The sequence below is a fragment of the Montipora capricornis genome, chromosome 1 (assembly GCF_036669925.1).
Source record: "Montipora capricornis isolate CH-2021 chromosome 1, ASM3666992v2, whole genome shotgun sequence".
In the NCBI taxonomy this organism is placed as follows: Eukaryota; Metazoa; Cnidaria; class Anthozoa; order Scleractinia; family Acroporidae; genus Montipora; species Montipora capricornis.
This window is the reverse complement of record NC_090883.1, coordinates 15,623,020-15,650,305: the sequence shown is the minus strand read 5'-3', so window position 1 is coordinate 15,650,305 and position 27,286 is coordinate 15,623,020. Positions and strand designations below refer to the sequence as shown.

General features: G+C 39.4%; 3 protein-coding genes and 1 non-coding gene across 5 annotated transcripts; all 4 read right to left on the bottom strand.

Annotated features, from left to right (window-relative positions):
- Window positions 1–150: 150 nt before the first annotated feature.
- On the bottom strand, window positions 151–1,950 carry LOC138059268 (uncharacterized). The gene has a single exon (XM_068904836.1). The coding sequence runs from the start codon at window positions 1,948–1,950 to the stop codon at window positions 151–153; it is 1,800 nt and encodes a 599-aa protein (XP_068760937.1).
- Window positions 1,951–2,247: 297 nt separating this feature from the next.
- Window positions 2,248–3,883, bottom strand: LOC138059258 (uncharacterized). Its single transcript, XM_068904825.1, has 2 exons — window positions 3,719–3,883; window positions 2,248–2,786 (listed from the first exon to the last, which is right to left on the bottom strand). Exons 1-2 carry the CDS (start codon window positions 3,881–3,883, stop codon window positions 2,286–2,288), a joined length of 666 nt encoding a protein of 221 aa, XP_068760926.1. The 3' UTR covers window positions 2,248–2,285.
- Window positions 3,884–7,308: 3,425 nt separating this feature from the next.
- On the bottom strand, window positions 7,309–25,931 carry LOC138059502 (formin-2-like). Of its 2 annotated transcripts, none has more exons than XM_068905179.1 (7): window positions 25,867–25,931; window positions 24,229–24,832; window positions 23,287–23,642; window positions 20,480–20,689; window positions 19,795–20,001; window positions 19,166–19,431; window positions 7,309–8,652 (listed from the first exon to the last, which is right to left on the bottom strand). In XM_068905179.1, the coding sequence occupies exons 2-7, from the start codon at window positions 24,803–24,805 to the stop codon at window positions 8,400–8,402; spliced, it is 1,869 nt and encodes a 622-aa protein (XP_068761280.1). In that variant the 5' UTR covers window positions 24,806–24,832; window positions 25,867–25,931; the 3' UTR covers window positions 7,309–8,399. The 2 variants fall into 2 exon arrangements, with proteins under 2 accessions (XP_068761280.1, XP_068761329.1); XM_068905228.1 differs by lacking the exon at window positions 25,867–25,931 and adding an exon at window positions 25,492–25,850.
- Window positions 10,870–10,942, bottom strand: Trnat-agu (transfer RNA threonine (anticodon AGU)). The gene has a single exon. It is a non-coding gene; the product is annotated as a tRNA-Thr (tRNA).
- Window positions 25,932–27,286: the final 1,355 nt, after the last annotated feature.

Genomic DNA, 27,286 nt, shown 5'->3' with positions numbered 1-27,286 from the left:
GAAGAGATTTACACCAGACGATCCGGGAGAGGGAATCGGCGTAAAATGAGGGAGAGAATACCCGTACGCATCCGTCATACTATTCGAATCCAAGGCCATAAGGTCGCAAGTATGGCCTTCCCTACCACCAAACTCCTTCTGAACAATCTGCTACAAGCCATCCGACAATTTACTATCTGAGTGGGACAGGCGCCTTGATGGAGCATCAGCAGGATTCTGACCAGTCGGAATGTAAAACATGTGCAGAGATAAGCTAAGCTTCGACGTTGTGAAGAAAAGCCGTTTCAATGCCATATTAAGCTCCAAGCATCTACCACCCTGGTTGTTCCAAGCCTCGACAACAGCCTTATTGTCAACAAAAGCGTCAACTCTAGCGTTGAACAGTTTGTCCTTAAAAGCCATTAACGCCATGTCGACCGCAGTAGCTTCCTTCGCGGCGATCCCCCATTTGCACTGCTCTTCCGTACAATAATCTGATATTTCCTCACGATGAGGAGCTAACAAAATAGCACCCCAGCCTGATGCGGAAGCATCAGTTGCAACAGACACACGAAGATGACGCTCATCCCGCCATGTTACCGGATCATCCCAACCTTCCAAAAACAGCCAATGGTAGATCTCCTCACGCAGATCCCCCCTGATGGGTATTAGCCTGTGGGGAGTACGTTGGCCACCGGCAATAGCTGCATTCATCTGCTTCGTAAACAACTGGGCTGTAGGGACTGCTAGACTAAACGAGACACATTTCCCAACCAGGCGTTGCAAGGTTTTCACCGTAACCTTAGAGACAAGGAGTATTTCACGGACAAGTTGCAAGAATTTCTCCTTCTTTTCCGCCTTCAAGGAGAACACCTCCCTAGAAGAATCCGCTAAAAAACCAAGGTAGGGAACCACTTTACTTGGGAACAATATTGACTTTTGCAAACCAAGGAAATAGCCCAAGCTAACAAGATGGTAAGCAACAAGAAATATATCCGACCTAGCCGCCGCAAGATGACGATCATCAACAGTGTTAATAGTAGCGTATTCCCCCTTATCGAGTGCCACCTCCAATTCGCCATTGTGTCGATCATCGATGTAGAGCAAACAAGGGATTCCTGTAGCTCTAAGGAAATTACTAGCCAACAGGCCAGTAGTATGATATACAAACGGGGAGATCTTCCACCCAAAAGGAAGGGTATTATACGCGAAATACCACCCTCCCCATTGGATCCCAAAATACGTGCGGCTGTCTTCAGAAAGAAGAATATGGTCATAGCCAGACTTATCGTCTAGGACCGTTTGGTAGGTATCCTTGCCCACGTAACGCGGTAAATCTATCAGCCTGTCTAAAGAGAAAGGCATATCACGCATCCATAAATTAAGAAAGCGCGCATCGTGACATAACCTTGGCTTTGTTGGCTCAACTGTAAGGGGAAGCACAATAAATGGAGGGTCCACCACACCCACTCTCCCCAACAGCGAAATAGCTCCAGATCTCAAACGCGCAACTAACGTTTCCTCCAGAAATGACACAAAGGGCTTGCAAGAGACACTGTTCTTAAACACCTTCATCGGAGGCTCGTCTGAATCGAACAATTCTCCTTTAAAACTTCCTTTAAAATTCTTGAAAAACGGCTTAATCGAGACCTTGTCCCTTATCCGCCCAAGAATCTGTGCCTGTTGGGGTGACGAGCTATCTCGCGCAATGTACCGCCAAGACTCGAAATGGTTATGCAATTCTCCAGCTCGAAAACAATTTGGGTCACCGAACAATAACTCCGAAATATCACCAATTAACTCTCCCCTCTGTATTCTCTGTAATCTAACACGGTCACAGGCTGTTACTTCTCCACTGACCTTGACGGGGTCACCGAAACAATCGACCCAGGACATTGGAAGCTCAATTGCTTTGCCTTGTAATTCCTGAAGTCGAAGATCAAAGGAGTCAGATTTCTCCCAACACCACATGTTTCTCTAGCAAAAAGGGGGTAGTGAAGACACCTTAAAACACTGAATCGCCGAAAAATCTAAGACCATATTAAAATCATCTCCGTCAAAGTCAGCAGAGAAATAACAGCTAAGACCAGCGAGGCTGGAGGGCCCTTGTCTCAAGGATACCCCTTTTTCAAAGTCGTTATAACTATGTTGACAAAATAGACAGAGTAAAATATGCACTGGATTGATTCAATACACAAAAGTTTGTTTATTATCGCAAAGAATTAAGCAATATTACAACACACAGCCTTGTCCAGGCGGCCGTCAACCTATAACACCGGTGCGATCTAACGAGATCTAAACACAAGCTACTTGTCTGATTTGGGATCCGTTTTCCTCTGCTTGGACTTCAAATCAGGACAATCAGCTTTGATATGACCTCGCCTATGACAAAAATAACATCGCAAAGAAAATAGACGAGACGGACGTGCCACACTAGCACCCCGGTTGTCATTCGCTTGAAGCTTCTTGCGATTTGACTTCTTTTCTACTTTAGAAACGATATCCAGGACCCTCTCGTGGTCCTTGTCTCCTAATAGGCGCACAACAAGGTCCTTGAAGTGGTCCTTCGACAACTCCATCTTTTCCCTCGCCGACTGATGAACGAGCCGATAGTAGTTCTTCCTGTCATAATTACGGTCAGCGGCCTTGTTATGCAAAGTCTCCAATATCTCAAGCACCTCATACTTGTTAAACTCTGTCAACGGGCGGGAAGCATAAGCCAAGATCTGTTCCACGAGCTTCTCAGGCGACGCGTTGGTTACTGCCTCCACTGACTGTTTTAACTGTCTCACCTCCTCATGCAATCTCTGCAAAGCAACAAAGAGACTCTTAATCACCGCCCACCTCAATATGCGAAGCACGTGGTGTTATGCATGAAAAGAAAACCTCATTACAGGCCTCGTAAAACATCACGTAACTTCTCGCGTCACCATGTATAAACATCCTTCGGCAGGCACAGCCAAAGGAGAAAATACAAGTAAGACGACCTAGCAACGTTCAACAATTAACGATGGCCATTAGCATAACTCATAACAAACATCCAAAGGCCACATCAGCCGAAGGAAAAGACAAAACACAAATGACATCTCGCTGTCACCATTCGTAACCATCCCACGACCGCAAAAAACGGCCGAAGGAAATACAAATAAGCGAATTCAAGGCGTCTCTCTTGCGAAAAGCTAGATGTCACCGCCGAACAAAACGGCCACGTCGCTTGTACCATAAGCGAGTCCACAGCGTTCCTCTCGCTAAAAGCTAAACCCCCAACGCTGCTCCGTCAACCAACTACCGCCGAACAAATCGGCCACCTCGCCTGTACGGTTCGTAACCATCCAACGACCACAAAGGCCGAAGAAAATACAAACAAGCGAGTCCACGGCGTTCCTCTATCCAAGAGCCAGACGCCGACCGCTAATCTGTCAACTAGCCACCGCCCAACAAATCGGCCATCTCGCTCATACGGTTTTGTAACCATCCAACGACCACAAAGGCCGAAAGAAATACAAAATAAGCGAACCCACGGCGTTTCTCCAGCCACAAGGCAGACGCCGAACGCCAGTTCGTTAACTAGCCACGCGGAATAGCCCGACAATCCTTCGAAAAGATTTCGACAACAAGCCGCGATCGGGCCAAAAAAGCTCTCCGTTATTGTCTCCACCATGCTGTGTGAAGAACCTGAAAGATACGACAGATAAGAAATATGCCACGAAAAAATTCATACCAACTAAAAGAGAACTACCTCCAGTTCCTGAGGCTGAGCGACATTAACATTCTGGTTGCCATCCGGTGGATTCACAACCGGCGGATTCACAACTAGCGGGTTCACGACCGGTGGATTCACGACTGGCTCTATAGGATCGACAAGTAACTGAACGTTCGGCTCCGGAGGTTGACCCTCAGCCATCAGGAAATCGTCAAGAAAATCGCGTGGGTCGTATCTTCCAAAAGAAAAGAGACCAGCTCTTCGCGGCTCCGCTGAAAAACTGAGCAAGAATGGCTTATTTTCGCACCAAACCAGAATTTATTATCGGTAATTACGTAATCCCACGTGAGACCGCTAGGCTAGCCATGAAAGAACCATTATTGAATTATTTTAACCTCGCATATCATTATGAGTGTTGTGAATAGCCACACAGACACCGAACCCTTAATAGATATTTCCAGGGCGAGAACAGTGACAACGGCAGGTTTAAAGCACAGGAGACTGGTTCGTGTTTAGATGAGGCTATGGAAACACGGAAAACGTCCTCTAATGCTTGAACAGGACAACTTGACTTGCACTATAAGGCCATCCCCTTTTTTTTTTCGTTTACCGTCGAATGCATTTCCCGATACTGGATCAGTCGGTGGGATTGACAAAAAAACCTAAAAAAAAAATCATAAGCATTCTCGGAATCGGAGGCCTGGTACCCCAGCATCATAGCTGTGGAGCCAGGAAAACAGCAAGACATGAACCCCAAATCAATATGGCGGAAAGGTTGGTGGATGTTGTTGCAAAATTAAGACAGTGTGGGAAAAAGGATCAACCACCAAAACTGCGACATAAAAATGGCTTTAAAACGTCGTTACCAATTTTTTTTTTGGCAAGATTTCCGCACAGGTCCCTACTTCATTATGCATACACTCCTTTGTTTCAAGAAAACAATAGCGATAACAATAGACGTCCTTCGGGACTGTGGCGCTTTGTTCTTTCTTTTTAGTGGTTTTTTTTCCAAGTCTATATGGACTTAAAAATAGTCGGTCGAACTTCTGTCTGAAATACGGAAAATCGAACAGTTTTTCCTGCAATTTCGGCACTTTTCCTGCAATTTTACCTATTTTTCAGTTTTAGAAGCGCAAGAAGTGTAGTTTCAAGCAATCGTTGTAATAGGGTTCAGATTCGCAAACATAACAAACAAACCAAATAAAAGTACTGTCATAAGAAATTTAATGGCTACCTTCTCTTTTTATCGTGAAATTGTTCTTCCTGTCTGCTTAAAAATTCGCCGAGACACTGCAAAGTGTATATTTTCTTCCTTTCCTGTATTTAGGATCACGAACGGTGCATTTAGAGCGATTTTGCGATTTATCGCTGTTTGTAGAGATCGGCAATATGCTCAATGATACTTCCAAGTAAATAGCTTTGGTAGAGATCCATGGATGTTCCCGTACGAGGCATACTTCGTTTAACCCCCCATCATGTCTTTTCAATGCCCTGCTGTGGGCTCGTTTGTCTGGGTCGACGAAGTTTAGGCGATGGTTAACTGCGGTGAGATGATGTTAGCCCTTGTCTTGTAGGCAGTTTTAAACTTTTCGGCCACAGGTAGCTAGGGCTAATATTTTTTCAAGGAAAGTTTACGGTCAGAAAATTAATATGTGTTCTGGCGGATTGAAGGCTATCTATTGCAGTTTTTTCTTGAGCATCGCGAAACAGATCCATCCATAGGGAGCCCACACAAACAGTGTGTCTGTTTGTATGTTCGAAATATGAAGTGTATGGGAAATATTGAAGAGTCCTAATAAAGTAAACTTACATCGAGAAATGACTATGTTAAAGCTCAAAATAACCTCAGTTGTTGTGTATTGTCATTTCTGCGGCTGAAAATGGTGAATTTGAGGCATTTGGTGGCTTTTCCGTTGACTATTACTACACGTCCTTAGAAGGACCAGGGTACGTTTTATCAAACGAGTTTATCAAACGAGTTGATCAAAGGTAAACCAAACTGGCAAGATTTCCGAAAACAAAGACATGGGTTTTTCCAGCAACCCAACCCCCTGCCCATTCAAAATTTAATCACTTTCTTATCACTTATGAAACAGGAGACTGCGGTCACGATGCCTCAATTTCTTAATTTCATTCTTAGGTACCACTACAGACCACAAAGGCAAAGTCTCGGCACTGTTGTTTAAAAGGAAAGACTTTAAACGGAAAACCCACCAAATCGCTCTAATTCACCATTTTCAGCCGCAGAAATGACAATACACAACAACTAAGGTTATTTTGAGCTTTAACATAGTCATTTCTCGATGTAAGTTTACTATATTAGGACTCTTCAATATTTCCCATACATTTCATATTTCGAACATACAAACAGACACAGTTTGTGTGGGCTCCCTATGATCCATCTCCCGATGCGGCACTTTGTCTTTGCCAACTGACTGCGTTTTCACACAGGTTTTGGACACGGAAGACGAAAGTAAATTGTTTTCTTTGCACCACTCTATGCACAACTCTGGAAAGGCTATAAAGCAGGGACAATTTCCAAATGATCAAATCTCCCATTGCTGTGACCCTTTTACTTCGGTAGCAGTCTTGATTATTACGAAGACACAAGTTTGCTTCAAAAGAAGGGAAATATGAAACGATTTTAATTGCAATGAACTCGTGCATGAAAGTTTCCCATGAAAGATGCACCAATCAGACTTTAAGCGTGGTATACTCTTCCACGCAGTGAACTTATAAGTGTGCCGCACGCACGGGGCATGAAGGAAAAGAAGGTCACAGTTCACAGCAATACTGGAAAACCTAAAACTATCACAGGGACTAACCTTAAGCCTAAACAGTGCCTTTAGTTGTAATTAGGGTTACGGTTAGCATTATTAAAGGGATGGGTTGTTTCAAGAGTAGTAAAACAGGGATCTCTTAACGGTAACCTACAAGTGTAAGTTCGATTGTAGGTGCTCGGCGCGGCACGTGTATATAATTACGTATCATTGTTATGTAAATAGTCAGCCAGAATTCAAAATAAATATCATTTTCAAGGTGTGAATTAGCAACTTGACACGTTAGCTCAGTGGTAGAGAACAGGGACGAGTAATCCAGAGGTTTACAGTGGGTCGGAGTTCAAGGCAAGCTACGAGTGACATATCATGGGATAAAATGGCAGAAAAAGCCGAGCGGGATCTGGAAATAAGAACAAGACGAAGAGATAGAAAGGTGTGGGCGATGAAGGGAGAGAAGAGAGAGCGGGAGGGAGAGAAAAAATGAGATCCGTTTTTATTCATCCCGTAAGTACAAATTACCCATGTATATATTCGGTTCTCTTGGGTATACGTATTGTTCTAAAAAACAATAGCGCGAATGAATAATTAATTTATTCTGCATGCATAATGAAGTAGGGACCTGTACGGAAATCATTCCTTTTTTTTTTTTTTGGAAAATGCCAGAAATTTGGGTCGGTCGAACGACGCTAAATGGAAAAGGGGATGGCCACTTGTTGGGTTGTCCTTAAAGGACAACCCAACAAGTGAGGCACATACTCATTTTGGGAAAATATTTGTTCCTCGTGTTAACACTGCTGTATGTTGTACTAGATCTGTATGCCAAATGGTACATGTAGAAAATTTTGACACGTAAAATTCATTCCTTTTATTTACTTTTCTTTTAAGGTTATTATTGTACATAATTGTCTTATAGTATTTATATGCAGCATAACTGATAATTAATTATTACTACAATAAGAAATAAATGGTGTTCACTATTCGCATATTGTTATTAATTCAAATGAATGACTTTCGCTTGTATGATATAAATATTTGACAAAAATAATTTAAGAAAAAAAAATCACTTATAATTATATACCTTAACATTTTTGTCAATAGTAAAATACAGTGTTATCATAACAACGATTAATGTCCATAAATACAGTTACGTAAATAAATCATAAATAAATATCATATAAATAAAACTATTCATTATTTGAAATTCTTCAAAGAACAGTGAGAGAACATGCCCTTGAACCCTCATACCATTTTAAATAAGAGTTATTTGCATTTTGGTATCATTTTATTTCCAAGACCAGAATGCTCTGCCAATAGATTTATCTATTCTCCTGGGAATTACATATGACCACATTTGCAAGACAATAGAATATAAACAAATTGTGCAATTTTTTGGTAGTAAATTATGCAATCATACCAAATTATGGCATTTGGGGAGAAATTGGGTTGTAAACATGACATGGCAGGCATTTTACTAAAAACAACCTTTGACATTTTTACCATATTTCTTGGTGATGGCATGATAATTACAAAAAGGAACCAGCCTTGTTGCAAGAATTTAATTACCTAATAATTAGTAAATGACAAATGGTTCAGCTAAACCACTCCAATAATGCTGTAGCATTTGTATTAAAGAGTAATATGCAATAGTGTTGATATTTGTGTGCTTTACATTGCATGATCTAAATATCACAGATCATAACAGTGACAAATGCAATTTTAAAATTAATAGTGCTTAGCTCACATCTGTAATGTTCATTTCAATATTCCATCTGTAATGTTCATCTCAATATTCATTCAAATGCTCTCAGTCCCCTAATATGGTTATTGGTGACACAACTTTCACCATTCTTTGAGGTGAAAAATGAAGCTTTCTAACTTGTAGAATTATGCTAGAACAGTGTGGCACTCAACTACATACTCAAATAAAACAAATCGGTTTATTTTCTTGATGATGCCAACTTAAACTTCAAGCCAGTTACCTTTGCAGGCTTTACTACTAGTCCTTCCACTTTTTCTGTGTAGACTTTCCTCTTTGTCTCTTCATACATTTGTTTGGCAATGAGCTGTTGTTCCCTTTTCCAAAATACCAGAAAGTCAGTGCTAAACTTTGCCCAAAGTTCAAAGAAATCTTGTGGTGGACTACAGGCAGTGGCACTTTTTCCACTAAAGAACTTCCAAAGACTGGTATACCTGTAAGAAGGGATCAAAAGTACAATGGCATTAAAGATGGCAAAATAAATGGCAAAAGTCAGTGTTTAAAACCTTGAGCATTAAAGATTCTGCATGGATGTAAAACTGCATGTAACCCTGACTGGGGACTGGCACATATACCCTAAATGAAATTAATTTTCCTGATAAGTTGAAAACATTTATCCCACCACATTTTGCTGTTGATTTCAAGTTCTCCAAGAAGACTTCTTTTGATAGTTTTGTGCAATTCAGAAACCCTGAACAAGATAGTTAAATACATGTAGTAATCTTATTGCAGTAAAAATGCAGCATTGAGGTGTCTGTGGTGAACATAATTATAATAAGGCATGTTCTTTCAAATGGCTCTCACACTCCTATTTCTCTAATTCATTGAATGATGAACTCAACAACTCATACTCAGTATGCATAATGAATTAGGGACCTGTGCGGAAATCTTGCCCTAGGAAAAAGAGTTCAAAGAGTTCTTGGTTCTGTAATATTCTTATCTCATCCATTTTATTTTGGGGATTCTTGATGTTTAGGTGAGTGATTGGTGGGTTGTACTGAGACATTTCCAACTCTCACGATTGTGTTGCGAGACTCACGATTTCTGGACTCGTCTCACAGTCTCACAATTTAACTTTGAAATCTCACGGTTTTCCACAATAAATACAATCTCAATCAGATACGGCCTAAAATAAAAAATTATATATATATATATATATATATATATATATATATATATATATATATATATAACTAATAAGGCTGCCAACACTGTTAAAATAGTGCTCAATACACATAAGTGTAGAGCTAAATCGTAGAAAGGTGAGGCTAATGAAACCAACACATGATTCACTGTTACTCCGAGTTTCGTGCTTACGCACTCATCAGACAGTATATATATATATATATATTTAGTATAATTTTCAGTGGTGAATATAAGAATTTAGTGTTATATTCACCATGCTACCCAGTGAATATAACATTTCGGAGGCGCTGCTGCTAAGCCAATCAAGCACTTTTCGTGCCTTTTTATCTTGATCTAGCTCGTTGTTTTGCACTTTGATATTCACCGCTGAAAATTACATTAAAACAATTATTCACCTCAGGCTTACTAAATATTGGGGAATATTTACCTTGACTACATCTCTGGAAATATTCACCAAATTATACTCACTTCGCCTTCGGCGAATAATTGTTAAATAAATAAATAAATATATATATAACTAACTGCAGACAGTACTGTTTTGGCCTATATATACCGGTATATATATATATATAACGCAAGTAGAGGGTTCCGGTTAGTTGCAGAGTGCTCGATACGTGAAGTAGAGCAAATAATGATTAAACAAAGACAACTTCACAGCGTAGCGAATTCAAGTTTCATGTTTGAACAATCATCAGGCTCCAGTTCTTACATTTGCATTTCCATTTATTTAAAGGCCATTCTAATCCTCTAGGGAAGGTGCTATTTTAAGTTGGAGGATCTTGAAACATGCCGCATCTTTTAACCAGGTTTCCAGGTAGCCTGTGCTTGTGGGAGAAGTATTTTATTATCTGCAGACCTGACCTCGCAACTTTGAACAGGCGTAACGAACTCGTGTCATCTTGTAGACACGCGAGGAAATATCTCCTCAGAAACCTCATATGTTGATCTATTTCCGCGCAACACTATTAATTCAAATTTAGCGTGCGAGTGTAATCCTGCCATGTATAAGCGCGTGTTTTAACGGAATCTTCACTTAGCTATTTTATCTGAAGAGTGCCACACAGTTCGTGCGGTAGGAAACTACCGGTAGTTAGTAATAAGATGGCTAGTCAGATCAATTGTTGATTCAATTACTTTCTTTATACTTTCTTTATATTCATGCTCTAGTCTTCTGGACGGGGTTTAATACACAACGTTTCGGCCGTTCGGCCCTCTTCAGCTTAAAAGTTAAAAACTGAAAAACTCAAAAGTTAAAAACTAAAAAACTTTTAACCTGAAGAAGGCCGAATGACCGAAACGTTGTGTACTAAACCCCGTCCAGAAAAGTCAAGAGTTTGTCTCTTCGTCGCTTTTTCTTACATACACTAAACTACAAATTCACGTCGAGACATCGTATCCTGTGGATCCCCTTACTGGGAGTTCATCGTTAAGTGAACCAAGAGAGAAAGAGAGAGAGAAAGTTACAGGAAACTCAACACTAGACAACTTCTGGGGAAAACTGTAATTGCCCTGAGCGGGATTTGAACCCACGTCCCCCTGATCACTAGTCGGGTGTGATGACCACTACACTATCAGGACAACCATGCTGGCAACATGGCTGATTGATCACTTAATGTGTGGCATTTACGTGGGACTCCCTAAGGGCCAGTTTTTCTATGTGATAACACTGGATCAACATGTGATTCACAGGCGGACCAGGGTAATTAATGTAAAGAGTCAGTTTTCCCCAGAAGTTGTCCAGTGTTGAGTTTCCTGTAACTTTCTCTCAATTTCTCCTCAACTTGGACTGTGAATCCATTTACAATCCTCCTGGGTGTGATACGTTGTTGGCTCAAAGGATCTACTTAACTGACTCTAAGTGCTTCGCGCCTCATTGCCACGGCCTTGCCGTGGAATTTGCAATTGTCTGAAGACATCAAATTTGTTTGAATTAATGCTTAAAAGACACCAATTATGGCAGTTTGGAGACTACTAGGCATTGGTAGCATTGAGATTCCTTTGTTTTAAACCATTTGTGGAAATTTCACTATTTGGGACCCAAATTTCGAGATTTTTTGGGGTAAAGGCCTCGAGATTTGGGGACTTAAGATGTTGGGAAGTCTGTGTACTTGTAGTAAGATGCGATGTTAATCTCGTAGCCATCTATTACATCAGTTTCGGAGTTGTGGCTGGTTGTAGAGATTGAGTTGTTGAGTTCATCATTCGATGAATTAGAGAAGTAGAGAGTGTGAGAGCCATTTGAAAGAACATGCCTTCCAGTACCATTACTATTATAATTATGTCCACCATAGACACCTCAATGCTGCATTTTTATTGCAATAAGATTACTACATGTATTTATCCATCTTGGGCTCCTTTGCTCTAATAAAACAATAGCAATAACGATAGATGTCCTTTGGGACTGTGACGCTTTGTTCTTTCCTCTTAGAGGTTTTTTTTGACTGAAATCAAAAAGTGTTTCTTGCAATTTTATCACTTTTCCTGCAATTATGGCTATTTTTCCATTTTAAAATAAGTGAAAGAAGTGTAGTTTCAAGCAATAGGGTTCCTATTCGTATACATAACAAACCGACCGAATAAAAGTACTTTTTTGAAAAAGTTAATGGCTTCCTGCTCATTTTTTTCGTGAAGTGGTTATTTCTTTCTGCTTGTGAATTTGCTGAAGCACTGCAAAGTGTATGTTTTCTTTCTTTCTTTCCTGTATAAGGCATGACCATTTCATTTCTCTCCCCACCACGTCTTTTTAAGGCCCTGGTGTGGGCTTGTTTGTCTGGGTTGATAAAGTTTAGGCAGTGGTTAACTGAAAGATGATGTTAGCTGTCGTCTTGTCTAGGCAATCGCAAGCTGTTCACAGGTCACAATATCGGGCTAATATTTTTTCAAGAAAAGCTCACTGCCTTAAAATCACGAGTTCTGGCAGATTGAAGGTTATCCATTGCCGTTTTTTCTTGAGCATCGCAACACAAATCTATCTCTTGATGCACTTTGTCTTTCCCAACTGACCGAGCTTCCTCACTCAGGTTTTGGACATTTCATGGACGACAAGAGTAAATTGTATTCTTTGCACCAATCTATGCACTGCTCGGGATCTGCTATAAAGCAGGGACAATTTCTCATTTTGCTGACTCTATTTCTTTGGGTAGCAATCTTGATTATTTTGAAGACACAATTTGCTTCAAAAGAAGGGGTATGCGAAACGATTTTAATTGCAATGAACTTGTGCATTAAAGTTTCCCATAAAGGATGCACCAATCAGATTGGAAGTGTGGTAAGCATGCTGCATGGGGCATGAAGGAAAAGCAGGTCAGAGAGTAAAACCTAAAACTATCACAGGGACTAACCTTAAGCCTAAACAGTGTCTTTTGTCCTAATTAGGGTTACCGTTAGCATTATTGAAGGAATGGGGTTGTTTCAAGACCACATGTAGTAAAACAGGGATATCTGAACCATGACCTACATTTCAGGCTGCTTAGCACAGCATGCACAATTACTTATCATTGTTATGTGAATTGTCAGCCAGAATTGGTGTGAATTAGCAACATGAAATGTTTAGCTCAGTGGTCTAGGATACGGGCAAGTAATCCAGAGGTTTGCAGTGGATTGGAGTTCAAGGCAAGGTGTGAGTGACATAAAATAATAAAATGGCAGAAAAGGCCGAGAAGATCTGGGATAGAAGGACAGGACGAAGGAATAGAAAGAGGAAAGCTGGGACCAAAAAGGAACAATTTTGTGAGTGACAGAGAAAGGGAGAGAGAGAGAGAGAGAGAGAGAGAGAGAAATGAGATCCATTTTTCTTCATCCCATAACTACAAATTAGCCACGTACACATTTGGTGCCCTTGGGTATACATATTGTTGCACAAAATAATAACGCAAATCCATAATTAACCTATTCTGCATACAAAATGAAGTAGGGACCTGTTGTGAAATCATTCCCATCCTAGTTCTGACTGAAACAAAAAAATTAATAAGTAATTGATTCTACTTCTAGCAGTTCACTTTTCCAACATTATGTATACAGAATCATCAGATGCGATAGGAAAAAAGGTGGCGGTGTTATTGTCTTCCTTAAACACAGCATTTCTGCTCATAGCTGTAAACAATTAGAGCTAGTGGATATTGGCCATTTTCACACTAGAGACGGATAATCCGTCTGCTACATTTTCCGTCTTGGTATGAATTCTAGGCAGACAAACTGTTTGACTGTCTGGTCTCAAATTCACACTAGATGTATAGAACACAGGTTTTTTTCTCAGGCGCGGTTACAATTCCACAGTTCTCAATATGGCAGCCATGGTGTACTTTCTTATGTCACCAGGAGAAAAAGAAAATTAATTTGAAGACAATTTAACACTCTATTGGAAAGCTTCGCAAATTATAACTCTTGAAACACTTCATAAGCCTCCAAAGTGGTTTAACAATTTTTCCAAACTCCATTAATTGTGCCAAAGATTCTTTTAATCCAAGCTATTCTACATCAATCTGCTTTCTTTTTCACAACTTTAGACGCCATGTTTTCCTTCCCAGAACTCAGAGTGCTCTTTCTAGTTCCAGGCTTTTCAGGGCAAAATAAGATGACTTTATCCATCCTGATGTGAGTTCCAGACAAATCATCCGTCTTTGACCAATTTCCCTTCCTCAAACGCGTCTACATAGACGGATAATCAGATGGATAAAAATAGACGGATTATCCATCAAAAACAAACAACGTTCCATTTTCATTTTCTAGTGTGAAAACGGCAATTAAGGCCATTTACATTGATGTCAAGGAAAGCAAAAACACTTGGTTTTCTCTTCTCACATGCTACAGATCACCAAAAAAGAATAAGCCCACAGACTTTTTGCCATCCCTTTATTCTACAAATGAAACGTTGTACAATCTAACAAATGAATTACTCATCAACGGTGATCTAAATTTTAACATGCTCAGCAGTGATGCCCACCAGACAACTGCCTTCAACTGCCTTTCCTGACTAACACTATTACAGAACCTACATGACCAACAGACAAGTTGAGCACCCTTCTCGGTGTCATCCTGACCACTCATCCAGAAAGATTCTGCTTTACTCACAATCTAAAACTTTGTATCAACGATCATGATCTGGTTGTCACAATTCGCAAGTGGAAACTGCCTTAACCAGCACAGAAGATTATTATGTAACCCTCAACGAAAAAGTTAACTTGTATCTCCAAAATGTAATGAATGTCCCCTGGGATTCCACATTTGTTTCCGGGATTTACGACAATATCAATGACACCTGGGTGCACTAGCACAACTCATTTACTGAAGTAAATTGATCAACATGCAGCTCTCAAGAAACTAGATGCTCTGTGAGCATAAACTAGGTTGCCTGTCGTACATGTGTTCGTGTTACACAAAAACCGAGGGCACTGATTTGGGTGGTAATGAAGCTGCTGAAACTGGATTTTCCTGGCAGGAGCAATGCTGGCAGGGCCAATCCAAAATAAAAATGAAAAAAGCCCAGGAATCCAATAAGTACTCCTAGAAACTCTTACTGTAGAAGAAGCAGGCCAGGGGATCAAGCTTGTTCGGAAGTGGCTGGCACTCTCAGTCCAACAGCAATGCAGTAAACAACAACAATTCAAAACGGTACCCGGGTAAACTAAACTCTGAATCACAACTGTCCGGAAAAACTTAAAATCTCTCAAAACTTGAAAAAATCATACGTGTTAAAAATTCGAAGAAACTATGCTACGCAATAATGCTGATGAATGGTACATGTAAGTTGTTTTGCTAACACTACTAATATACTTGAAATAGCTTGTCGTTTGTAAATAGCTGTTGCATAAATTAAATTTGATCAAAAATGCAAAAAATTCACCTACAGTGTACATGTAAATGCTTTTTTCAGTTTAGTTTAGTTTCAGTTTATTCACACATACAAATATATATATATAAATATAATATAACTGTGCACCACAAATAGCATTGCTAATCTAGGCGGTGTATATTCAAGATATATACACATAAAGTAATAAATAATAAATACATTTTGTCTTGAATATGGGAAAAACATACATATCTGCTAGAAAGATATAAGGAATAATTTATCAGAAAGATTATAGACTTTAACATAAACCCGCTCATGCACTAAAAACTGCAACAATTTAGTCTGAAGGTGTTTTTTGAAGAATTTTTAAATTTTTTTTCCTTTTATTTTTCATTTAATTACAATTACAAAAAAGAAATATTAATATACGTACATTAAAGCTAGAGTCACATACATTTTAGAACTTTAAAAAACAGTAAATAAATAAATAAAATTAATTAATAAATATAACTCTTACTACCAGTAATTACATCCCACTATTACAATCTTATATTCTAAAGTTATTACACATGCACAAAGATAACGTTAAAAATAATAACATTTGATATCATAATAGTAATAATAATACATAAAGGTAAAGTCTCCGCTTACGAGCCAGAAGGCTCATCAGGCCGGCGCTTATCTCCGGTTTCTGTAGCATGAAGCGACTAGGAGTATTTGTACTCCCCCCTGGATGGGATGCTAGTCCATCGCAGGGTTACCCCCAGCATTACGCCGGTACCCATTTATACACCTGGGTGGAGAGAGGCACCATGAGAGTAAAGTGTCTTGCCCAAGAACACAACACAATGTCCCCTGCCAGGCCCCGAACCCGGACCACTCGATCCGGAGTCGAGCGCACTAACCATGAGGCCACCGCGCCTCCCAATAATAATACATACAAATACATATTTATTGTATAGGTTTAATTATCCATTTTTTATTAAAATATTCCTTTTTTGTGATTTTACTTTCTATTTCATACTTAATGTTTATTTGGCTTTAAACCCCTCGATTTTAGTCCCACAAGAACAATTTTCCAATAATTATGAAGTAATTCAATAGATCAAGTAAGGGGCATTTTTCTGAAAATATCCCAAATAACACATCTTTTAGGGAGAGGTGGATTGGATGTTTTTAAAGTCTAGTGTGGGAACAGTTATAAAAAAAAATGATTTGAGGTTTTCCGACTCAGTTTTACAAAACGTACACAAATCATTGCTTCTGTAACCAATTTTACATAATTTGGTATTTGTATAAAAAATAGAGTTTATAGCTTTATATTGGAAAGGTTTTACATAAGATTCAAGTGCAACAGAATGTGGTAATAAGAAGATTTGATTGATTTGATCAATTGTAAAATCAGAATCCTTCTGCAATTTTATGGTGATATTGGGATGTTGAGCCTTTCTGGAAACAAGTAGAGAATAGTAATCTTTTGATCTTTTCTGTCTAATATCGAAAATGTTATTTTCAAATGTAAAAATGGGGGATAGGGTTGATAATGGTACATTCGCGAACCTTAGCTGTGAGGGTATAGAGTGTCTGAGACCAGCCAACTGAAGAAAATTGGTTTTGTTTATCTTGTTCAAGAGGTGAGTGAACGTTTATATCCCCGTCAAGAAAGAGATCATGCGTGTATGTGATTCCTGCCTCGCGATAATTTTTAAAATACACTGGTTTGTTATCTATTTTTCTTTCTTTATTGTTCCAAATAATGTTTTGATAATCATTTTCTTCAGCAAAGGTATCGCGAAATTCTGACCACCATTGCAGAAGTTCGTAGTAGAATGGAGAGGGTAAGTTAAAACCTTTGACATCAAAGTTACAGCCGAGAAAAAAGATGCCCCCAACATGCTCTAACAGACAGAGAAAATATCTCTTCCATTTGGCACTTGAATCATTAAATACTCTCTGCAGCCATCCTAACCTCAAAGATCTAATCATGCAATCAACATCTATCATTTTTAAATCGCCCCTCTCATAATCATTTATTGCAGATACACAAGATACTTTATCAACACCGTTCCACAGAAACTTAAAAAGCAGTCTATTCAGTTCACTTACTACTTCTTTTGGTGTTGGTAATATAGAGAAAACATAAACAAACTTCGAGATCAAGAAGGATTTGATTATTGTTACTTTTCCGTAAAGAGGTAGGCCTCTCGAGGACCATATAATTATTAATAAACTTTTTGATACTGTCAAGCCTTTCAATAACATTCTTCTCTTTTAGAAGTTTCAGATCGTATGTGAAATAAACTCCTAAAGCTTTGATCGGGGTTTTAGGCCACTTGATGCTAAATGGTTCTTCCGTTTTTCTTCTAAATGAACCGATCCACATACCATCTGTTTTTGAGGAATTGATATTAAGGCCAGAAATATTTTGAAAACTCTCCATCAGTTTAAAGAGTGATTTTGATGAATCGACATCGGCTAATGTTGCAGTTGTATCATCAGCATATTGCAGGACTTTTGTTTCCTCTTTTCCAATAACTATACCTTTAATATCTGAGTTCTGTCGAATGGCGATTGCCAGCGTTTCTACTGCAATTACAAAAAGGTATGGAGATAAAGGATCTCCCTGTCAAATGCCACGTTCAGGTGGGAAGAAGTTTGAAGTTAAGCCGTTGTTTATAACACAGGTTTTTATGTCTTTGTAGAAAACTCCAACCCAGAGAATAAAGTCTGGTCCAAAATTGAGTTTCTCAAGACAATCTCGTTTTATGAGAAAACCCCATTCAACACTATCAAACACCTTCCAGATGGAAATCGATAAAGATCATTAAAACGGGGATATTTTCCGTTGCAGTGAAATCCATAATATCGTAGATAGATCGTATTGTTTTGCCTATAAATGATCTTTTACATATCCAGTCTGATTTTGATGGATTATATCAGGTAGAACATTTTTTATCCTCCATGCAATTGCTTTAGTCATAATTTTTGAATCTACATTCACAAGAGAGATAGGGCGCCAATTTTCTAGAAGCGAACAATCTTTCCCTTTTTTTTCAATTAGAGTAATCAGGGCTTGTTTTTGAGAGTTAGACATCTCACCTTTTTCAAAACATTCGTTAACACATTTAATAAAACTATTCTTAAGTATTGCCTAGAAGGTTTTATAGAATTCAATGGGAATACCATCATTTCCAGGGGTTTTATTTAAATAAAAGCTGCTTATCCTAACAAGACCAAACTCATCCTATATGCTTCACTCGTTTACTTATCAAGTGGTTCATGGTGTTTACCCGAAAACATAAGAACATCAAGAATATAAAGTTTTACGAAGAAATTTGAAATGGATGTCACTATCATCCTCCCTTGAATGCAAGTTGTATTCTGTGCAAACCAATCAATTATCAGCACTATCTTTCCATCTTTTTTTTTCTTGTTCTTCTTTCTCAACTTCAACACTACATGAATGTTTCTTTGTTTTAAATGATCCTTATTGCACATTTGCATTTAAACGAGAAAAAGGAAAGGAAAGGATCAACTTTATTTAAGTGTCTAGTTGTTCTAGCACTGGAGCATTAATTGGGGACACTGTAAACAGAAATTAACAATTAAGGCAAATCAAGTCAACTGTTGGATTTTGAGAAGAGGGTAACCAAAACCAGAGTACCCAGAGAAAACCGCTCGGTGCAGAGTGGAGAACCAAAAAACTCAACCCACATATGACACCAAGTCTGGGAATTGAACCTGGGATACACTGGTGGGAGGTGAGTGCTCTCACTGGTCACTGCCCCATCCCTGCACCCCAGCCTTTGCTCATATGTGATATGTGGATGAATAAAGTTGCTTCTTACTTCTCTCAAAGTTGATTTCATTCACAAGATGAAATACTGTATTATAATACAATTTTCAAAGTTAAAAATAATCGAAAGACTAGAAGTACACAAAAAATTAGGATGCTACTTTGGAGGTAGACAAAATCTATCCAACTCTCAACAACAAAAACACCATACTACCTTCTCCTGCATTCTGTGAGGGCTTGGTCCTGTTCAGTCAACTCTCCTCGACTGTCTTCCAAGAATGAATTCATCACATCAACAAAGGGCTGCTGCAGCTTTTCCTCACTTTTTTTAATAACAATGGAAAGTTTTCTCTCACATGAATCAAGCTGTCTTTTCAGGCTGCTTACATCAACTTCTATGTCTTCAAATGTAATCTGAGATGCTACTTTAAGGTCATGTGGTTCAGGCAATGGAAACTTGGAATTAATGGTCCCTGCATTCTTGCAAAAATTGTAAAAAAAAGAAAACCATTATCAGTCATTAAGAAAAAAGGATGAAGAGGAAAACCCAGTTCATTCAAAGTATGCAGTGACAAGATCAATCTACATTGCTATGCTCATCCTTACTACAGCCACATTATACTCAAAATTAATACAGTGTATGGGTCCCGTATAATTTTCAAAAAATTGAAAAAATCAGTGTCATACCACAAAGTACATTCTTAAATCATTGTTTTCCTACCCAGATGCTTCACTGGCTCTTTTATTCTGAAACTACAATGGTTTTGATAACTTTGAAAAAAGGCAACAGTGTATAGCATAGTTTAAAGACTGTTTTGCATGAGGAAAAATAAATTCATGTACCTGATCAAATTGTTTAATATAGGTGCGCACAAGATAATGCAGCAAATTTAATGAGTTGTCTTTGCATTTTACATCTTTTAATTTGGGAAGTATATCCAACTCAAAGCCATCTGCTTGTCCTCGGGCAACATTTCCGCCATTCATGTAGTTTCCAAAAGCAAGAACCAGACCAAGAATGTTGCTTATCGCTTCACTTGTTTTTAACATCTAAGAAGGAAAAGAAGTGACAGTATGAAAGTATTTACATGCAGTACACAGGTTGCTTTCTGGTGTTACATGTAGTATATACATGTACTTAGGTACTCCAACAGTTACATTACATGTACAGTAATCCTGCCAGAGCCATGTCCATCAAGGTTGATTACGTGCTAGGGAAATCTCAATCTATCAAGCTGTGACTTCAGGATGCAATCAGGGTGTTCAACACACCAAGCTTACAAATTTCACCTGCAATGTCACTAATTCTATCTTCTTTGTCTTCTCCCCTATCTACAATATAGTGGGAATAACACCACTTTGTACCTGGACTGAAATTACCACAGTCAAGTTATCAGTACATGTGTACCTAAAAGGTGTATAATAATATGCTCTTGTGTTAACCTTTCACGTAACCTGTAGTCGATAATAAAATCTACAGAAACCTTGAAACTTTATAAACTCTTTAGTAAATCAGTAACACTAATACCTCACAAACTAATCTGAAGTTGGTAAGTTTCTGTCCAATTTCTGTGAGGGAGTCAGTCACAGTTGTCCTAAGCATCATGCAAAACAGTCGTTCCTCATAGCAGCTTATTTCGGATAATTCCAAGAAGAACTGCTCTGGTCTATCGAGAACTGCATCAGAATGTGTCTTGCAGAAAGAAAAAACAGCTTGAAGCTCATCTTCCGTTGGTCTCTAGATGTCACACAGAAAAAAAAACAACTCACATTAATAATATTGCTCTAAAATCAATGGTTGCAGCCAAATATTTTGTCCTGACTTCTAAATATTGCTTCAAAAAATGAAACATTTTCTAACATTAAATAGTTGAAGTGAAACACTTTACACTGCTCGACTTTTTCAGGAAAAAACCTAGGGGCCAACTGGCCCTAGTAAATTTTCAGATTTGGTCGCCAACTCAAGTATTTTATTTGTCAAAAAATTTTGGGCTGAGAATCAGAGCGCATACCGCGGCTTTGACAGCCAGAGATGGGTAAAAATAGTTGCAAAGTTTAAATACTGGATAACTTGACTTGAAAATAAAGCATTGGTTAATTCCAGCAGTCCCCCCCCCTTTCCCCTCTTCCCTGGAAACCCCGGGGCATTTGCAATTTTATCGCGGCCCGGGGGCTGGGCATTTGTTGAAGATTGGCTAGTCTCTCAGGAACTAGACAAACTTGTGGATGTTTTCAAAGGTACATGTATGTTTTCTCAATTTTAGATATTTCTTAATTACTTGTAAGCATATAAATATACAAAGCAACAACTTGAACTATATTTTGTTTATCACATATCCAGAGATTGAAAATAATCAACTTGAACACGACTACAGCTTATTTCGCATTTCACATTCAAAACTAGCCTACATTGTAGCATTTTTTAAATTCATGAAAGTCAACCTGGAGTGCACTTTAAAATACTTTAGGTTTGCTAATTCGAATGATGCGATCTTCACTTGAGACAGATCTTGCGAGCTTAAAATGCAATGCATCATCATTTAAAATGTCACGATTCATCACAAAAAACATAGCCTGTGTATACAGGCCTGTGCATTAGCCCTCTTCCTTTGTCCCCACCCTGGTTCATTTAGACAGCTTATGTGTCCTCACCCCAAAGAATTTTCCCATTTCCCATTCACCCCTAAACTGGCCTAAATTGGCCATACTTAGTAATATTTTACTCTGTCTAATGCCAGACGATTTTACTCGTCAATGGGGAACCCCCAGGAGTCAAAGGGTTAAAAAAAATGTTAACACCTGGGGCTTAGCCTGGGAGTAGGGGGGGGAGGTCTCTGCCGGAATTGAGTAATGCATAAATTGGACAAAAAGTATTTCAATCATAACATTGCTAGCAAATTCGATTGTGACTGTTCCAGACATCATAATAATTGTATCCCCATTTATATTCTACACAGGTTATTCAGCAGTTGAGCTTGAAATTCAGAAATACTCAGTCCTCTGAATTTGTTAGATAATCTTAATTAATGCTTCAACGAATATAGGATAGACTTTAGCCGGGTTGAGTTCAAGCCTCTGTCATTTTGGCGAGTCAAAATGTAAATATGAACTAAGCTGCATCAGCTTCCGTCACGCAAGCGACAAAGCGAGAGCGGTAGAGCAGTAGATCTCAGTTTGTGTTTCCTTAAGGATACGTGAACACTGTTTTCAAAGGCGACAGTAATGGCCGCAGGAATAGCAGAATTACACGCACATATCATGCACGTAAGTCCGCCATATTGTGTGCAATTTACACGCAAATTACTTGTGTGTTACGCGAGAGTAAAAAAATACACAAAAGAGTGAGTAAATAATTACATGCAAATTCTTTACAGTGCGTGTAAAATTTTACACGCAGAGTTTCGTGTAAAAGAGGGCAGAGTATTCACTGTTGTACATCAATTTGTAGTGGCTTTTTCTGGAAGAAAATGTTGCATGTCTAATTGCCCTAGTGGTTTCCAAAGAATTTATTCAGCTTTGCATTTCAACATTTTCATGACAAAAGTCCACTTTGGTTGAATAATCAAGACTTGGTTTGAATGACTGTTGTTGCTGGCACATCTGGGGTCGTCTTCTGAATATCACCGCATGTTTGGCTGGCTGAACGCATGTTTGCGTTTGTTCCTTTTTCGTGTACCGTTTCAGTGGGTGAGTTCTGAGTTTGCTTGTTTTTCGGCAATATGTCATGCTGTCAAGCATTTCCATCGATTGTTCGCTCGCTCCTATAACAATTTTTAATTTTTAATTGATTAAATATGGGAAAACCGGATCAAGGAAATTTCACTTAGCAATGTTTGAAATGAGAGCTAAGGATTTATTGATGGATAATGGCAGCAATCCAAAGATAAAACCCTATTCCATTGTCAGATTATGTACATTGCTACATGTAAATGGAAAATACACACAAGCTGCGTGTAATGGACATAGCAATTTTACTCATGTCAAATTACATGCAGACTGCGTGTAATTTCAGGTGTCTATAATAGTTCGTGTAAAATTTACATGCACGTAACACGCGCGCGTAAATCCCCCATCTTGCACGCATTTTACACGCGTGTAGGTGCTGCTATTCCTGTGGCCAGTACTGTACATGCGTGAAAGCGCGAAGTATAGTCCGCTATTGGACATTCATTGAACTCATTCATTGCTCAATCAGGGAATCAAACCCCAAGCACATTGGTGGGAGGCAATGATAACACCATTTTGTCAGCCTTGCCCCCGTGATGTAGGAAACCCAGGAAAAGACATGCTCTCTCTTCCTAAACCTTACTACAATAACCTTTTAACTGTACTCACAATTTCAAAGAGAGAAGTCAAGCTTTCTTGATCCAAAATAGCAGTGTTCACGTTGTACAGAGCATCTCTGATCTCATCCATTTGAACATGAAGACTTCTCAGGAAAATTCCAACGGCCTGGGATCTCTTGTTATCCAATAAGTGGACAACTTGTTGTTTAACTCTCTTTGTGGAATTGGATGAGAGAAGGGCCCCTTCTGATTTCCTCTCCACCTTGGCAAACATTTCAGCAAAATCACTAACATTGATAGCTGGTTCTTCCAGCATTGCCCATACTGTGTCACTTGACTGTGCTGCTGGATTTATGACTGGATTTAGTTGTATCCGCTTCCAAAACAGTGGCTTCATTGGGAAGGCTAAAGTTAAACAGTCAAATTAAGTGTGTGTTCAGTTGATTACCTAGCCTATGAAAGGTAGCTTGCCACAAGAATGCTATATCCTTTGCAATTTCAAAGATATCCTGTCAGCAACTTAGGTGTGAATCACCTAGGTATGAGGTTGTACATGTACAAACAAAGCAAGGCTCGAAGAGATGATATATTTTGATCTGCAATGAGTCTTATGACTCAAGGATACTCTGAAAAAACCTGAGTTCTCCATTCTACAGTAGGAGTTGAACCTACAACCTTTTGATTACTAGTTCAGATTCTCTACCAATGAGCTATTAGGCGACTCATGGGCCTTTCCTAACTGTACTATTCTAATGCAAATTTGAAACTTACTTATTAAGGTTCCCTGATTCACATAAGAAAAGCAATATGAAGTGTATAAGAAACAAGACAACTAACTACATGCAAACCTCACTGCCATTTTCATACCCAAGATCACTGAACATTATTATGCAACTTTCAAATGGTGTGTTATAAATTTATAGGCATTTTAAGCATAATTTGAACTTAAATACTTCCCATTGAAAAGCAGTTAAAGTCAAAATGAACTTACCTGGAGTTACAACCTTTTTCCTAAACACAGATTGTTTCCTTGCAGCTAAAGATAATGGTGGAGGAAATACCATAGGTATTGCAGGAGGAGGCGGAGGAGGAATACCAGGGCAAGCTGAAATCCCATCAGGAGCTGGTGGAGCAGGGGGAGGGGGAGGAATATTAGGGGAAACTGATATCCCTGGCAGAGGTGGTGGGACGGGAGGGGGAGGAACATCAGGGCAAGTTGGTATCCCTTGAGAAGATGGAGGAACACTAAGACAGGGTAACATTCCTAAGAAAGGTGGTGGGGGAGGAGGAGGTGGAGGAGGAGCAGGAACATTGGGGGAAGCTGATGTCCCTGAGAGAGATAGGACAGGAGTAGGGGAAGGCGGTTTAGGTACACTCTCCACAGCATGACCAGAGTGATTTGGATCACTTGGTTTCCCTGGAACAGGAAAGATTTGATTTTCAGGAGCTAAGGACAGGGTGGAAAGCTGTGGTGGACAAGGAAGAGGTGGAGGATAGTGCATACATCTTGTCAAAGAAGGACTTGAAGGGGGTGTCCTAGTGACAGGTAGCCCTGCTCCAGGATACATGTGGTCAATAGTGACATCAGGCCAAACCTGAAAAATTGAAAAACATCCAAAAATAGTTTGTTATACATGTACATTAAACGTGGTGTCACCTTTAGTTATGAATTTGTCACTGACCACCAAATGTGACCGACAACCTACTCCCCCTACCCCACCCCCCTGATCCAAAAAAAATGGGAGCAGAGTCACCAACTCAGATAGATGAGATATCAAAAAAGGCATAAAGGTGCAGGTCTTGACATTAGAAACTTCTATAGCATTCTAGAACTGTTAGAGATTTTAGAGATTTTAGAGATTTTAGAACCCCCAAAAGACCTTACATGTTCTAGAGCTTTAGAAATCTTACACTCACAACATGGACCATGGATATTCTAGAACTTTAGAACTTTTAGAGATTTTAGAACCCCTCTTCCCCTCTAGCATTCTACATCACATACTGATTTTAGAGGTTCTTGAACCTTTTAGCTATAGATTTCTAGACTGTAGAGACATGCCCTCACTCTTCTCTAAAATAGAAGATACATGTAGCTATAGCTGAGTTCTATCTTCTAATGACAATATCTGCACCTTTCTCAAAAAAGGATTGAATCAACTGAACATGGGAGTTTAAAATTCAATCTTGGCAATGTTGTAATTATATTTCAGCATGTGAAGTGCTATAAAATGATGTGTAACTAGAACCAACTCACAGCTTCTTTTGTGACTTGATGAAAAAAGATGGGAAAATCATCAGCAAATAGGTTTGAACCAACACCAACGACAGTCTGCTCTGATCTCACGAGATCGAACCATTAACTTCATCAAGTTTCAAGTCCGATTGAACACTTCCCTTAAACCAGTGGGATGTTTTCGCACAAGTGTTTTTTCTTGAAAACAGAAAACTGACAAAATGAATATAATATATCCCTTGTGCCTTCTCTATTTCCTCTATGTATCCCTTGTTGAATTCATGGATTGTGCTTTCTAACTGTCATTAAAGATGTCGGATTCACTTCGCCTGAAGCCCTCAATGAATCCCTTAAGTGGGAACGTCAATGCAAATATTACGATGCCAAGACCCTTACCTATTCCAATAAGTTTCCGATCGTGTTTCTGACTATTATCTGGAGAATGGCTGTCAAAATGTTCTCGTATCCAGGCTCCCTCGGCATAAAATCGTAACTAAGAAGAGGACACAACGTACCCAGTACACGACACCATCCGTCCAGTGAATACCTTAATTTTAGTCCGGGGCAGATTGGGGCAAAATAAATGATGGAAGTGGTAGTATCATCCCTGGGTATTGTTATTCATGACATTATAATAAGGTATGGGAAATCAATCTGACCTGGGACAAGCCCAAGACAGACTGAATTGAATGTAGGTAAGCTGGAACCCGACTTACTCGCTCGGGAGGGCGGGTGGGTCGCCAAACGCCCTTCTTGTCGGACGGGACAAAGCGTGCTAATGTTTCCTATAATATATACTCATTTGCATATCATTACTTAATCCCCCAGGATGGTATTTACAATTCAAATGGAACGTGAATAGTGTAATATTCATCCCTGGGTATTGTTATTCATGACATTATAATAAGGTATGGGAAATCAATCTGACCTTCCCCAAGCTACCCAAGCCATACGCCACCGAATGAACATCCAAACACCCGACAGCGATCTCGGGAAACAAGCCCTCTCCCAATCCTTATTCCCTCTCCCTAAGCGTAAAGCATATGTCCTAAAGAGTCTACTATATGTTCATTTCTGGTCTATCCCAACGAAACACCCCCGGCAATAGGGGAGAATGTTCCTTTTATTATTTCTTTGTCTTTTTTGTTCAGAATTTGCCTCCTAGTGCTAGTTTCCTTTCATTTCATTAAAGCACATAGTTTAGAAAGCCCGAAAAAATCCTCTCAAAGCATCAAAACATTTGTAGTCTTTGCCAGCATCAGAAGGAAGATCCGCCAACCTGGCAGCTGCACCTGCCGGATTAATCACTTGCTTTAACTTGATGTAGTGCAAAGCCGTTTCACTTCTCTTCCAGCCAACATGATCCATAATTGCATGAAGATCTACACCTGCCAGAGCCATAGAGACTGCCGCCCCACTACGAAAACCACGAAGAGTAAAGTGTGCACCTGTTAGCTGCTGTCGTAAAGACACAGAGTAAACATTCAACCTCGTCTGGGCCGCCCGAGAGGTCATGCATTGAGAAGACACTGTCCCTGTCTTAGAAAGAAGACGGAAAAGGTAGCCCGAACCAAGCTTTATTCCCAGAAGGCCACAAATGCGAACGTAGAGCTCCAGGCCACCCACAGGACACACCATCTTATTAGAACCCCTCTTGAAGGCGAAGACGTGCCTGTCTCCCGAACGCAAGGTCTTGGTCCAGATATGGTTGAGTAGGAAACCTGAGTTATCCGGAAAACGCAAAATATCACCAGTTTTCAACTGTAGAAGATCAGCCGCCCGATCCCCTGCAAAGAATAACGCCTTGAACAGCGCC